Raw genomic sequence first — 15,107 nt, forward strand, 5'->3', positions numbered from 1 at the left:
GATTTGCTGATGCTGTATACATAACTAGTGTTTATTGAACAGTTAACACATACACACATAGCATTCAGCTGATGCATGAAACGGTGATTTACTGAATGTTTTTTTTTATGTAAAAGACCACAAGGGATCCATCTTCATCTTATATGTAGTACACAGTAGTACACTAGTAGTCCCTCTTTACTACTACTCCACTCACCAGATCACTGATCTCCTCATATATTAGTGCCTATAGTAGAGCCAGGGGGTGCTGCAATCCACAAGACCAATAAGAGGAAATCCTGGAGGCTTTGTGGTAGTGGAAATGCTCTGGAGGTCACACTGACCCTGCTGGGGTATTAGGCAAGAGTGTTTAAGTTGTCAATACTTGCCTTTGTACAGCTGTCAGTGGATATGTCAAGGGTGATTTTGCTATACCTACTAATTTACTATAACCTTTTGTGAGACTTTCCTCACTTAACATTCTTAGATGACAACAAATCTCAACATAGCAGGTGCTGTATCAAAAGTACACAGAATCATTTTTGGTTGCATAGTCCCTTTATCAAGACTGTAAGAAAGACAGTAGGTCATGAAAGACCTTTATTCCCACATTCCCCAAGCAACATCATCAGTACCATATATGCAGATCATACAAGAGAAAATATTCATTTTTCACAGGGTAAGCTGAATAGTGTTTGTAAGCACGCATGTACGTCATCAGGGTAGTGAGAATGCTTGGGAGCTTGGATCCTTCAAGCTGCAGGACGGAGCCACAGAGTTTTTGAGGTAAACAAACAACTTCCTGTCTTACATTTACTGAATCAAAAGTGGATTTAAAAATGAAAGAATCTGGCTTGCAAGCTAAATGCAAACAGCCTCACTCACCTTGCCGCTAATCTCCTGACTGTCTCAACGAGGAAACTGGTTTGCTATTTGGATTTGATATATCAAAATACAAATCTGACATGCCATTTACAACCAAAAAGAAAAAAAACATATCACAGTAATAGAGTTCTTTGACCTTTACAAATGTACATCTGGTCAGTAGTCTCAGGAACTAGTAGTTTTCAGGTTGTCTCTTACTCCCCATCACACCTGAGTCCGTAGGTGTGACTGTAAGTGGTTATGGGGGGTCTCCATGTAGATTTATTTAGAAGCCTTAAATAATATAGTCTGACCTATTCACATCTGGCCTCTGATCCTGTTGAACTATTGATGGACTGTTCAGACTGGTGAGTGGAAACTTCCAAGAGCTGATTATTATTATTTGTGTGTTGTGAGCATCTTATAATTCCCATTTTTGTCTTTGATCATGTCAAGATTCTTAATCTTAACAGGACAACCAGTCTAAAAGGTAAAAAACGGGCTGTGATTAGCCAAGAACTTGGTACCAGTAAGCCCCCCTCAAAGAGCTTAATTTCACTATTAAAGGTCCACTTCCGTTGGATAATTTGTCTTTATTATCTTTTGGGATTAATGAAGTAGTTTATCTATGTTTATGTAAAGGTTGGTCTGGTCAAGATAATCAAGACTCATAAATTTGCACCTCAAACAAGTTATGTTTATTACATTAAAGGAAGTAAATACATTTTTAAGGCAAATGATTTTGAAGATGATACACATTCAGCCAGTTGGATCTTTCCAAAGTCTAGTAGTCAAAATAAACACAGCCTGTGTTTTTCATGTCTGTTGCTCTCCTGTTGGAGAAAAAAAATGACTTCATATTGCCCTCTGCTGGGCTTGAATGGACTCTCATGCTTCACAGAGACCTATGGCCTGGACACGTTATTTACTCTCTCTGAGGGACTGAACATACTGTACATGCAGGATTTGTTTTCACCTTTAAGATTCACACGTGATTCTTAGCATGTTTTAGTCCATGGTTGAGAGGATCTGACAGAGTGCTGGTTCCCGTTTAACAATAGGAAACCAGGCAGAGCTGCTGGCGAGAGCTCCACAGGATGTGACCTGGCTGGACAGGAGCCAAACCTCTTACTTCAGAGCCACATATTATGAAATGTTATGAAAGCTGTGGTAACACAAAACTGCTTTGTTCACTACCTTAGTCTAATAGAAGACATGTAACCATAATGTATGGCCCTGTAGTTTCCAAATTTATTTCATTTATATCACAGGGTTCCTTTAAAAACTTTCACCATGACTTTCACACATCAGCAAAGATGCAGCTCTTTTATTTCTTAGATCATGAAAAATATTACAGGAGAACATCAAAGTGTACTCAAATATACTGTATGAGCAGGATATTAGTTTAGTGTTGGTGTGGAAAAGAAGCAGCAAAAACTAAGACATGTGGAAAACCAATTGTAGAAATACTCTTTAACAGTTGGGTGTCTAATTATTCTAGAGGGAAATTAAAAACTCTGATTGTTGCATCTAAATCCCATTATGAAAATAGATAAGCCATGTTCACCACATGCAAAGACTTTCATCAAAACATACTTTAAAAAGAAACAGACCTCACATTTGATAAATGGTTATCTGACACTGATAGAGAATTGTGTTTTTGAGTAAGAAGGGACTTTTCCTCAAATGATATAATGATACACATTATATGTAGACACTGATCGATATATGAAGATAAGACAGTTAGGTATTAACTCGTTTCAGGGTATTAATGCCACACTCCTCAACTCACATGTCTGTATGTGATCTGGTGGACTTGTAATCTTGCATGACCCACATACAGTACAGTACGTTTACCATTTATCACTTCCAGACAAGACAGCAAACAACTGCCAGATTCTCATGTGGTGGAGGACTGCTGCGTGCGTCAACATTAAAGCCCCGCAGCTATCTTCTCTGAGGAGACATGATGTGAAAATGAAGACCTCTGTAGATTTGCAGACAGTCTTATTTTGTCTTAATTGGTTGGGGGGGAACTTGGCACAAAACTCAGAGAGGCGATAATACAAGTACAGATGTGGCAAACAATGGTTTACATACAGTTCTGACACTTCTCATTTTGATCATTTACTGTGTGAGTAATAATGTTAATCATCATGTCTTTTGAGTAAAAAAAAAAAAAGTGATTTAATTTTTTCTATTCTAAATTTCTGTTTGCTTGCAGTAGGAATATGGAAAAACACTGATCATTTGGTGACAATCATCTGATCATGATCATACAAACAGAAATAATAAATGGATTTCAACATACTTTAGATCATGACATGTATAAATCTTCTCAGGTTATGTGTTTTACTGTAATGAAAACATTTAGGCCCAACATTCCTTCATGAAACAAATTTATTCTTTTACAAGAATACTCAAGGAAAATGCATATTGTTTCACAAGATGGTTAATACACTTATACAAATATGTTAAGTCATAAATGCACCTGCGTAATTCTGAGAAGGGTCTACTTTTAAGTTTAATGTCATCAAATTACAGTTACCAGAGGTTTGCACTGTAATCGTCATGTAAAAAAGCAGCCTTCTGTGAAATCACTTAGGAGCATTCATAGACAATGGAAAACCTTAGTTATTCATGCAGTATATAGTGGTATAATGATACTGAGATTACACTTAATGATTACCGAACCTGTCTTTCAAACTTTATAAATAACACATGGACACACTTAACATCCCTTGTACATTTTGTGATACCTCAAACACAACCTCTGGACTGGTCCGTCTCTCTGTTTTTCACTTTATCTGGCTACAGAGTCCAACGGTTTAATCTGCAGCCGTCACTAAGAAACACTGAGAGGTGAGATCAAGCTCAGAGGTTGTCAGTTGAGATCACTCCTTCTTTCTTTTTTTTTTTTTTTTTTTTTTTTTAAATTACAGGGGAGCCTGAAAGAAACATGAATGCATGTTTGGAGGGGTTACAATATTTCTATTCATGCTATGCTATGCTTGATGAAAGAGATGCTGAACAGCAGCTATAGAACTACATGTAGACGTGGTAGTGTATTGATAGTGTGCCTGATTACAAAAAGCGAGAAAGTATGTAGTATTGTGATATATAAGTAATATATGTTGATTACAAAGTGGGCAGCCCCTATCCCCCACTGAACACAGAGACCCCCTAAGACTGGTCGGATGGCAAGTACACAGCTTGACTTGAGTTAACAACCTTCTTATTTCATCTTCTCCAGGAACGAACGCACCTCCAGTGGACTGTAGCCCCAAGGTCCCATCCCTCCCTAGGAAACACAGAGTGAAGAATGTTAATATGACAAATAACATTTTGATTTAGATCTACCACTGTCATTAGAATCAGAAAGAACATATCAATTGAAGAAATCAGAGACAAGTCTCTGCCATGTAATAATGTGTAATTCTACATTTCTGGCATGACTAACGCGAGCCTGGCTCCATGCCAAGAATCCCAGTGTTTCTTTCAGGGCTCCTCCCCACGCGGTTTTACACCCATAATGCTGGCATTATTTCGAATCACGCGATTGCATGAGAGGAGCAGTGAGTGTGGGGTGAAAGAAAATTTCCCTCTGTCTTTCTAGAAACTTTTCAATCAGGATCAGATGAAATGAAAGTACAGACATTTGTCTTGGTGTCAGGATTGCACAAATCTCACCTTGTAGACAACTTTCCCAGCCTGCAGCACATAAAGCCTCTCAGGCAGAGCGCCATACTTTATTGCGGTGATATCATTCATTTCATCCACAACCACTGGACACAGTGGTTCCTTTTGAACGACGATCTGTGCTGCGGACAGCCTTTCCTCCAAACTCCGGTGCTGGTTGATGTCAAAGTTGTTGGTAAAGGCCCAACCATCTGAAATAGAGACACAGTGTGTGATTTCACTGGAATGAATGAATGACACTAAATGCTGCAAAATACCATCTAAGTTAAGATACATAAAATAAATCACATTTTATGGTTGTTGTGTAAGTGCATGATGGTGTCAAGAGTTTTATCAAAGTGAACACAGAGTGTTACTACCCGATCTCTAACCACAGAGCTACATCGCATGTGTTCTAACACTGAAGACTTTTCTATAGTAACTTGTTTTGTTAAACTAAAAGACTCAACATCAGACTGTTTGGTAAGATTTGACAGTCAAAAGAAAACACCATAGCCAGTTTATCAGTTTTTAACTCATGTACCAAATGAGATAATCAATCAAAAACCCTTAACTACTGCATTTAACATTTAGTTCTCTACTGCAGGGGTTTTTCATCAGGATGTTAAGAGATCCAGAAAAATGAAGGTCATTAATATATATAAAGTATCCTGCATATGTAAGAGTAGATGAAAGTACTTTCAAGGTACACATTAATTTTTAAAACTTTATTAGAGCTGTAACAATTAGTCGATCAACAGAAAATTAATCGCCATCTATTTTGACAATTAATTACTTGGTTTTTTTTTTAAGTTATTTAAGAATAGGAAAAAAAGTGAAAATTCTCTGTTTCCAGCTTCTTAAATGTGGATATTTTCTGTTTTTTTTACTTCTCCATGATAATTTAATGTCTTTGGGCTGTGGACTCTTCAGTCAGGAAAAAAACAAAGACATTTTAGGTTGCATGACCTGAGGTAAATGTGAGGAAAACCACAGAGGAAGATTTAGGAGATTATTATAACTGTTTTAGATATGCTGATGTAAATATTTAAACATGTAAATACAGTGCTGCTTGAAAGTTTGTGAACCCTTTAGAATTTTCTCTATTTCTGCATAAATATGACCTAAAATGTGATCAGATTTTTACAGGAGTCCTAAAACTAGATAAAGTGAACCCAATTAAACAAATGAGACAAAAATCATGAAACTTATTCATTTATTTATTGAGGAAAAATATCCAATCTTACATATTTGTGTGAGGCAGAAGTATGTGAGCCCTTGCTTTCAGTAACTGGTGTGACCCACTTTTGCAGCAACAACTTCAACTAAACATTTCCGGTAACTGTTTATTAGCCCTGCACATTGGCTTGGAGGAAATTTAGTCCATTCCTCTGAACAGAACAGTTTCAACTTAGGGATGTTGGTGAGCTTCCTGCACAAACTGCCTGCTTCAGGTCCTTCCAAAGCATTTCTTTTGGCTTAAGGTCAGGACTTTGACTCAGCCATTCCAAAACATTATCTTTCTTTTGCTTTAACCTTTCTTTGGTAGAACGACTTCTGTGTTTAGGGTCGTTGTCTTACTGCATGACCCACTTTCTGTTGAGCTTCAGGTCACGGACGGATACCTTCACATTTTCCTGTAGAATTGGCTGGTACAACTCAGAACTCATAGCTCCATCAATGATTACAAGCTGTCCTGGTTCAGAGGCAGCAAAGCAGCCCAAAACCATGATACTACCACCACCATGTTTCACAGATGAGTTAAGGTTCTTATGCTGGAATGCAGTGTTTGCTCATCATCAAACATAATGCTTCTCATTCAAGCCAAAAAGTTTGATTTTGATCTCCTCCATCCACAGGACATTTTTCCAATCACCTTCTGGATTATCCATGTGGTCTTGAGCAAATCAACGAAGGCAGCAATGTTCTTTTTGGAGAGTAGTGGGTTTCTCTTTGCAACTCTGCCATGCACACCATTGATGTTCAATGTTCTCTTGATGGTGGACTCATTAACATCGACTGTAGCCACTGCATGAGAGACCTTTAGTTTCCTAGATGTTACCCTGGGGTCCCTTGTGGCCTCCCAAAGTATTACACGCCTTGCTCTTGGTGTGATCTTAGTTGGTTGACCACTCCTGGGGAGGGTAACAATGGTGTTGGATGTCCATTTGTACACGATCTGCCTGACAGCAACAGCAATTTCTTGAGAAATGGTTTTGTAACCCTTTCCATCCTGGTGAGCATCAATAACTCTTCTTCTAAAGTCCTTAGGAATCTCATTTGTTTGAGCAATGATGCACTTCCACAAACCTGTGTTGTGAAGCTCAGACTTTGATAGTTAGGACCAAGATTTCTCTTCTTTAAATAAGGCAGGGCCTCTCAGACTCACACTTGATTGTCATCCCATTGATTGAAACACCCAACTCTAATTTCCCCTTCAAATGAATTGATAATCCTTGAGGTTCAAATACTTTTGCCATGCATAAATATGTAACAGATCATTTTCCTCAATAAATAAATGAACAAGCGTTAGGTTTTTGTCTCATTTGTGTAACTGATGTCTCTTTATCTAGTTTTAGGACTTGCATGGAAATCTGATCATGTTTTAGGTCACATTTATACAGAAATAGAGTGAATTCATATGGGTTCACAAACTCTCAAGAAGCACTGTATGTAAATAATTACTTTATAAACATAAATATGTAAACAGTTAACTGTGAAAACATTGTAAATATATTTTTAGTAAATTAACTCAAATATATGAATTAACTTTTAAACCTTACATTTCCTCCCTCTCTCACAAAAGAAACGTCCTTGTTTCACATAAGCAAACAAAACAATAAACTGCTACTAGAGAGAACAAAACAACAGTCTCACTTAAGAACATAGTCCAGGTCTAACTTGACGTCTGCTGGGGCACAGTGTAGAACCAGAGCCTTGCCCAGAAGGGGCAGAGGGAACATTGGGAGACTGCCTAACCATGACTTGGCCAGAGGGGGGAGCAGTCAAACACTGAGTCCACGGAGTAGGGGATGGGTGAGAACAGGATTGGGGCTGTGGCTGGCAGAGCCGAGGGGCCAATGAGGGGACCTTGCTGCAGTCAGATACATTGTAGCTCTTTGTTGCTGTAGACTTTGAAGGTTTGTGTGCAGCATTTCTGGAATGCCATGTTCACAGATGAAGTTTTCAAACAAACATTTTGCAACTGTTGGAGCGCTGGTCTGGAATGGCATAGAGGTTGACATACTTGGAGAAATAATCTTGAACAACAAACACAAACCAGTTGCCATGACTTGTGATGGGAAGCTCAACTATGTCAGCTGTGACCTTTTGGCATGGCTCAGTAGCAACAATTGTTTTCACTGGTGCTCTCTGGTGAGGTATGGGACTGGGCATTGCATACATTGCTTGTTTCAGGACTTTATCTGCAGACAGATGACCAGATACTGGATTTCCATGCAGCTGCTTTAGAACAGTGTCTTTTAAGGCATGAGGGACAACTTGGTGCAGCACTGACTTAGTGGATGAACTGAAAACTTTATGACAGAGCGAACAATTATGAAAGGAAAGTCTGTGGTGACCTCTGACAGTATAGAATCTTGCTGCTGTTCCTTTTTAAGATCTTCTTAAGGGAGTTGAAGCACAATTGTGGAGGAAACAGATTGTGTAGCACACTGTAAGTCTGGACCAGGAGGCTGTGGTAAAGTCTGGTTACAGGAAACAGGCTTTCGATCAGTACTGCAGGAGCTGTGGTGATGTACAGAACTGATAGAACAAGATAGACTTACAGGACTTGAGTGTCTCTTGTCAGGGTGTGGACTGGCAGGAGCAGTGTAGGAGGTGCTCTGTTCCGTAGGTCTGGTGTCAGCAGGGTAATGTGACATTGCATCTGCATTAAGGTTGCTGCGGCCATCTTTGTGAATTACAGTCCACTCAAAAGGATCAAGTTCAAGAGCCCAGCTTGCATGACAACCAGTTCTGTTATTGTAAGAGAGACAGATGAGAGGTTTGTGGTCTATGACAATAACAAAGGGCTGCTTGTAGAGGTAGTGGTGAAAATGACGTACCGCCCAGACAATAGCCTGGAGTTCTCCATCATGGATTGACCACTTCCTTTCTGCTTTTGTTAAAACATGGCTAGCATATGCAATTACTTTCTCCTAATGTCCCTGTCTCTGAGCTAGCACAGCACCGATAGCAGAGCATGAAGCATCCGTGTAGAGGGAGAATGGCAATGTGAAATCAGGGAATGCAACCACTGGAGGGCTTGGGAGGGCATGTTTCAGGTAAGTGAATGCATCCTGACATCGAGAAGTCCATTGGAAGAGTGCATTTTTCTCAGTGAGTGCATGTAGCGGAACACTGATGTGCAAAGTTCCTGATGAACTTGCAGCAATACGAACAAAGTCTTAGGAATGCTCTTACTTCTATTGTGCAGTGTGGAGTAGGCCAGTCTTGAGCACTTTTCATATTTCGTGAGTCTGGTTGAATGTCATTCTTGGATACAACATGGCTGAAATATTTAACTTGATCTCTGGCAAGACAGAATTTGATAGATTTAACTTGAGGCCACTTGACTGAAATAGGGAGAGGATTTCTTCCACATGCTGGAGATGTTTGCTGAGGGAGCGGCTTTAAATGAGGACATCATCCAAATAGACTAGGCAGGTTTCGCAAGGGAGGCCACGAAGTACCATCTCCTTAAAGTGTTGGCATGGTGCTAGAGTGTTGATGACTCACATTGGCATAACTTTAAAGTGATAAAGTCCACTGCCTGTTGTGAATCCTGTTTTTCATGGTCTTTCTGTTCCAGCTTAACTTGCCAATATCCATGCAGGAGGTCCAATGTAGAGAACCAGGCAGACCCTGACAGAGCATCCATTGCATCATCAACTCTGGGAAGAGGGTGTGAATCTTTGATTGTCAGTGCATTGAGTTTCCTATAGTCCAGGGAGAAACGCCATGTGACATTTTTCTTTTGCATCAAAACCACTAGTGCAGCCCAGGGACTGTAGCTTTCTTCAATGACATGCTTTCAACAGGTTTCAACTTGAGTCTGTATTTCAGCTCTGTTCTGGTGTTTACTCTGTAGACTTGCTGTTAAGTTGGTGTAGCATCACCAGTGCGAATATGATTGCTTGATTATGCCTGTTCAACCTCTGTCCTCTGAGAGTTTACTGAATACTGTTGAGTATTTATGAAGCAGTGATTTCAGAGACTGAACCTGAGAAGTTGACAGGTTTACTTCATCTATCTGTACAGGTGGAGCTGCATCATATACAGGTATGGTCATTCAACATGTCTCCTCAACTGGTATGATGTCTACAGATGAAGCAGAATGAAACTCATAGAGTTGTTGTCCAGAATGCAGCTCAATATCATCTCTGGAGGGATTTACGAGTTGAACAACAGTTGTGTCATTTTGAACTTCACTGAGAGAGTGTGCCACGATGATGTCACAGGCTGGGTTGGGCATGAGAGCAACACAGTTGTCAGTTGATATAGGAGAAGCAGGTGTAGCTGCTGACACACAGGGTGTGATGAGGGTTTCACTCATAGCTGGGATCCTAGTGGGTGCTAGCTCAGACACATTACAGCAAGCAGCAAATTCATGTCCTTTGGGCAATAGGGGAATTTTCATGTCCCACAGTTGCAGTACTTTGTTTTTGAGATCATGGAGGGCATGGCGTTTTTCCAGAAAATCCCAATCTAATATGACTGGTTAGTAAGCACCTCTGAGAATTTAAAATTCCAGCTGCCATACCTGTTTTTCAAGTCTGATTCCAATGGTTAACTTGCCTAAGAGGTCCAGGCCCTGTCCATTGAATGACCTGGCACCGAGGAGGTTGTCATGTGTGGAGTCAGATCAGGCTCAGTATTAATGAATGCACACAGAAGGATTCACAAATGTATTTTGGGATTTATATATAAATGACTCTCTCCACATAAATATTTTTCAATGCATACACAAATAGTTATCATTGTATATTGATGTAAAACAAATCCGCATATAAAAAACAGTAAGGTTCACAAATGTATTTCAGATGCACACATAAATATGCCTTGTTTTAAATAAATATAGTAGAAATCCACAAATGTATTTGCAATTTTCATCAAAAACATATTTGGATGTTACATTTATATACAAACTGTTGAACCATTTGAAAACTATTTGTCATTTGTGAACTTCACTGCATTTGTGTGTGGCTCCTTCTGTTTAAGCCAATCATGTAAGCATATATTCAAGGGTATCATTTTAATTTGATCATGTAGTGTTACATCTACCCACAGGTCAACCTCAACATGGAGTCTGGTAACTGCTCTCCACAGGTAAGTGATAACTCTCCTGTTGTGCATGATTAAATATGTTTGAGTTATGGATGCTTGCTAAGTTAGTGATGTGAGAATTAACACTAGCGTTAACTAATAATAATAATAATAATAATAATAATAATAATAATAATAGTAGTAATAATAATAATAATAATAATAATAATAATAATAATAATAACTTTTTAATTTTCATGCAAAGATACAGTATAATGCTGATAGACAACCTAGGATCATCCATTAGCTGGCTACCTAACGCATTCATAACTCAAATATATTTAATCATGCACGACAGGAGAGTTATCACTTACCTGTAGAGAGCGGCCACCAGACGCTGGGCAACTGCTTGACGTTCTCTCCTTGTGTTTGAATTCATAATCGCAGACTGTGCAGATGTAACACTATGTGATCACATTAAATCACACCCTCAAATCTACGCTCATGTGATTAGCTGAAAAATAAGAAGCCATCTGATTGGCTACAGATAATTCCCTGTTGAAAAAAATGCATTTGTGAAACGAGACGCGCCAGGGGAGTCTCAAAAAACCCACCAACAAATGCAGTGAAGTTCACAAATGACAAGCAGTTTGTAAATGAGGTTATATAAACGTAACAACATCGAAATATGTTTTTGTTGAAAATATGTTGTGCCCATGCTACCGTACTTGGAGTACTGGTAGGATGGGCATGATGGAGAGTGACCCCAGTCACAGTTGTCATTGTTGTTCCATTCATTGCATCTCTGGTGAACAAGGGGTGAAGGACAACATTCGTAGTGAGACTCTAAATCATGACTATAACACTGCTCAGATGAGTAATGGTCTCTGGGGTGTTGTCTGGTATGGTAGGGTGAAGGAGAGAAACTGCGTGCACTGTATCGAGCTTCACAGGAGGAGGATCTGTAAGGTCTGGAGTGCAAACGCTGAGCAAAGTGACTGTATTTCTCTTGTAAATGCTGTACTTCATATTTCAAGCTGGTCACAGTAAGAGTCGGCTGCTCAACTGCATGAAAGAGTCTGTCATCAGTAGACTGCGGATGAACCATAGCTACCTGTTCTGAAGGTAGAGTGTATGGGGATTCTGCAGTGGTCAGCTGCAGCGCTGCACGTACTTTCTCACAGTGGCTGGCAATGCGCACAGCTTCCTCGAATTTCTCTGCACCCATCTCATGAATTTTTGACTGTAAGGCTGGATCCAAGCCGGCAACAAAGCGGATGAATTTTTCACCCTCTCGTGCATTGTGGTCATAGTTGGGAAAGGCTTCTAGCACAAGATAAGTAATGTCTGCACTATACATATTCAAACTTCCACCTGGTTTACGAGGGCCAGCAGTTACATTTGTTTAGAAGAATGGCAGGGAGTATTTTGGCCCATAAACGTCCTTGAGTTTGTCCTTTGCTAAATCATAGTTTCTCTTTGTTAAAGGAGGCAGGTTATCCCAGTATAGAAATGCAGCATCAGCCCAGTGAGTAGGGAGGATGGAGACCATCACTGTAGATAAATCTGTATCAGGTTAAGTCATATCCTGCAATGCCTCTTCAAAGTGTTGAGACCAACTCGTGAAAGATTCTGTCCCATCTCCTTTAAAAGCAGGCAGACAATCAATTTCCAGGGATAGTATGTGGGGCTAAAAAGGCACAACTGGTCCTTCCACTGACCTTTGTCATTGTGTGGGAGCAGGTTGCAGCTCATGCACAGATTCACTTTCATGATCAGACATAGTGGGAGAAAAATGCCCTGTTCAAAAATCACAAAAAGCATGAAAATAGGGAAAAAACTGCTAAAATCCATAATATTTCTAAAATATAGTTTTCAGTTCAATAGCTGCTCTCAGAGAGTGAAAAAAATCCTGGTAGCACAAAAAGTGACAATATTCACAGCTCAGGGGAATAACAACAACTCAACAAATGCATAAAACCACCAAATAAATACCACCACAGCCACCAAATGTAACGTGAGGGTTCTAAATGTGGTAACTGGATCACTCTTAATGAGAAGAAACAGCAAGATGGAGACAAATAACTTTTTTAAGCAGCACTTTACTGTTCTCTGCACTTCATCAGCGTCACAACGACAACACTTCCTGGTTTCTAGGGGGGAAGTCAGATAATTTGGGACATCAGGTAAAATGGGACTAATAAGGTTTTACATCTTGGGCTCTTTAAATATTAGCAGCCAATCATCAAACATGTTATTGTGTTGTTGCTACAAATGTCCTTTACATGAAACAATCATTTTGATTGGTCTGAGATAACTAGGATGGACAGAGTAAATATTAAACAAAAAAAGGTAGGGGTTTGTGATGTGTTTGAAGGTCCAAAGTTTCTGAAGTATTTTACTTGGCAACATATTTTCTTTATAGAAATATAGCAGAGAGCCATAGCAAGTTCTAAAAGTTACATTTAAGGTAGTCCTCAGAATTTTAGGTGATTTTCTCTCTCTCTATCTACCAAAAAGTGTCCCAAATTACCTGACTTCACCCTACATAATAGAGCCCGACCAATATATCAGTTGGACAATATTGGCCTATCCCACATATATCGGTATTAGTCTATATGTTGTCCAATTTTAAGTTATATAGGCAGCCTTTTATGTATATTTGATCCTTTTTCTTAATTCAAGTTAAATATATATATAATAGAGAGAGAGAAATAAATAGATATTTTGCTTTATTTGTGTTGTTTTATTTATAGTTATAGTTATTAAATTAAGTTTACTGTTTCAGTGCACTGATGTAATTTTGAACTATATAGTTTATTGTTAAACTATAAAATATCCAGCCTCTATAAGACATCTTTGTCACAAGTGTTTGATATTTGAGGGATTATTGCAAAAAATGTGTGTTATAAAAATAAAGAATATCAGCCAATATATCGATATATATAATATATCGAACTTTTATGCTCCCTAATATCAGTATTGGCCCCAAAATCCAGTATTGGTCGGGCTCTACAACATGAAGTTTGCTTTTACTGCCTTCACTTCATCGATTTTGAAAGCATACTATCTCCTCTACCAGTAAAGGTCATGCTGATAAAGACTTCACTTGTCACTTTGGCGACTTCCACTCACCTGTTGAATGCGCCTCGGCGATGTAGATGACAAGAAAGTCAGCCACATCGCTGAAGTCCTTGATGAGTTGCTTGAACTCCTCAAGTTTGTACATAAACGGTGGTCAGGTGCAACTTCCAAAACTCAGCACCAACGGTCTATTATCTGCAGAAAACAGCTCAGACTTTAGGAACAGAGAGATACAACTGAACCATAACCTGAAAGCTTTAATCTCCGTAACGCACCTTTAAAGAACTTGAAGATGCTTGTTTTCTCTCCCTCCATGGTGACCACGGGTGAGTCGGGAGCCTCTCCGCCCACAAACGCCTCTTGCCCGAGAGACAGCCACATGTGCTGAGAGACGGTTTTGATGAAGCTTAAAGATGTAAATGTCAGACCCCAATCCTCGTATCTGAACTTTGGGTTCTGGGTCATGGTGGTCTTTTCGCCCATTCTGAGGATTTGCTTCTTGGTGAGGCTTGGTGAAATAAAATGCATGATGCTGAGCATGAAATTAAGCGCTACCGCAAAGCAAAACAAGCATGCTGCCGAAAGGTAGACCATCAGTTTTTGCAAAAGCATGCTTGCTCCTTGAGGGTGAACTCCGGCTTTCACTGCGTCTCTTGCCAAGCTGTCATCTGATTGTTGGACATGTCGGTTTCCGCCTACTCCGCTCAAGTTTGATAAAAGCTGCCTTCAAGGCCTCTTTGTGAGGTCGTAATTTCCAGAACTTGAATAGCAAATACTTGCTCGTACGAAAACTACTGGTGGGATGGCTGGGAAATTGAGGGTGTGCTCCGTTTCACTTTCCTTTCTCTCCTAATTCACATACCCTCATTTCCTTTGTAATCCGTTAATTGATATTAGTTTAATTACCAGACCTCTAGCAGACACAGAGTGATATAGGCATCACATGAGTCCCCTTTCTCACCATTTGATGAATGTAAGTAAAATTTAAATTCCATGGTTTCTTTTGCTGGCTAGCTTAATTCAAATGTTTCTTCACCACTCCTTTGGTCTGCTGTTTTGTTGTTCTGTCGTTTTCTCACAAATTAAGGATGATAAGAACAATCTGGATCCCTTAATATCCCTGAATAGATATGGAACAATTGACTTTTTCTCTGAGACATGCCACTGAAAAATGTGAAAAATACTAGAAAAACTGGATATGATGATTTCTTTACTATGTGTTTATTTAGTTTGGG

The 15,107-nt window shown here is 39.3% G+C and overlaps 1 protein-coding gene across 1 annotated transcript; it reads right to left on the reverse strand.

Moving 5' to 3' along the window:
* Positions 1 to 3,225: 3,225 nt before the first annotated feature.
* On the reverse strand, positions 3,226 to 14,592 carry dio1 (iodothyronine deiodinase 1). Its single transcript, XM_044361508.1, has 4 exons — positions 14,148 to 14,592; positions 13,924 to 14,067; positions 4,534 to 4,733; positions 3,226 to 4,144 (listed from the first exon to the last, which is right to left on the reverse strand). The coding sequence occupies exons 1-4, from the start codon at positions 14,482 to 14,484 to the stop codon at positions 4,079 to 4,081; spliced, it is 747 nt and encodes a 248-aa protein (XP_044217443.1). The 5' UTR covers positions 14,485 to 14,592; the 3' UTR covers positions 3,226 to 4,078.
* Between the last annotated feature and the right edge of the window lie 515 nt (positions 14,593 to 15,107).

This window comes from Thunnus albacares, chromosome 9, assembly GCF_914725855.1.
Source record: "Thunnus albacares chromosome 9, fThuAlb1.1, whole genome shotgun sequence".
Lineage (NCBI taxonomy): Eukaryota > Metazoa > Chordata > Actinopteri > Scombriformes > Scombridae > Thunnus > Thunnus albacares.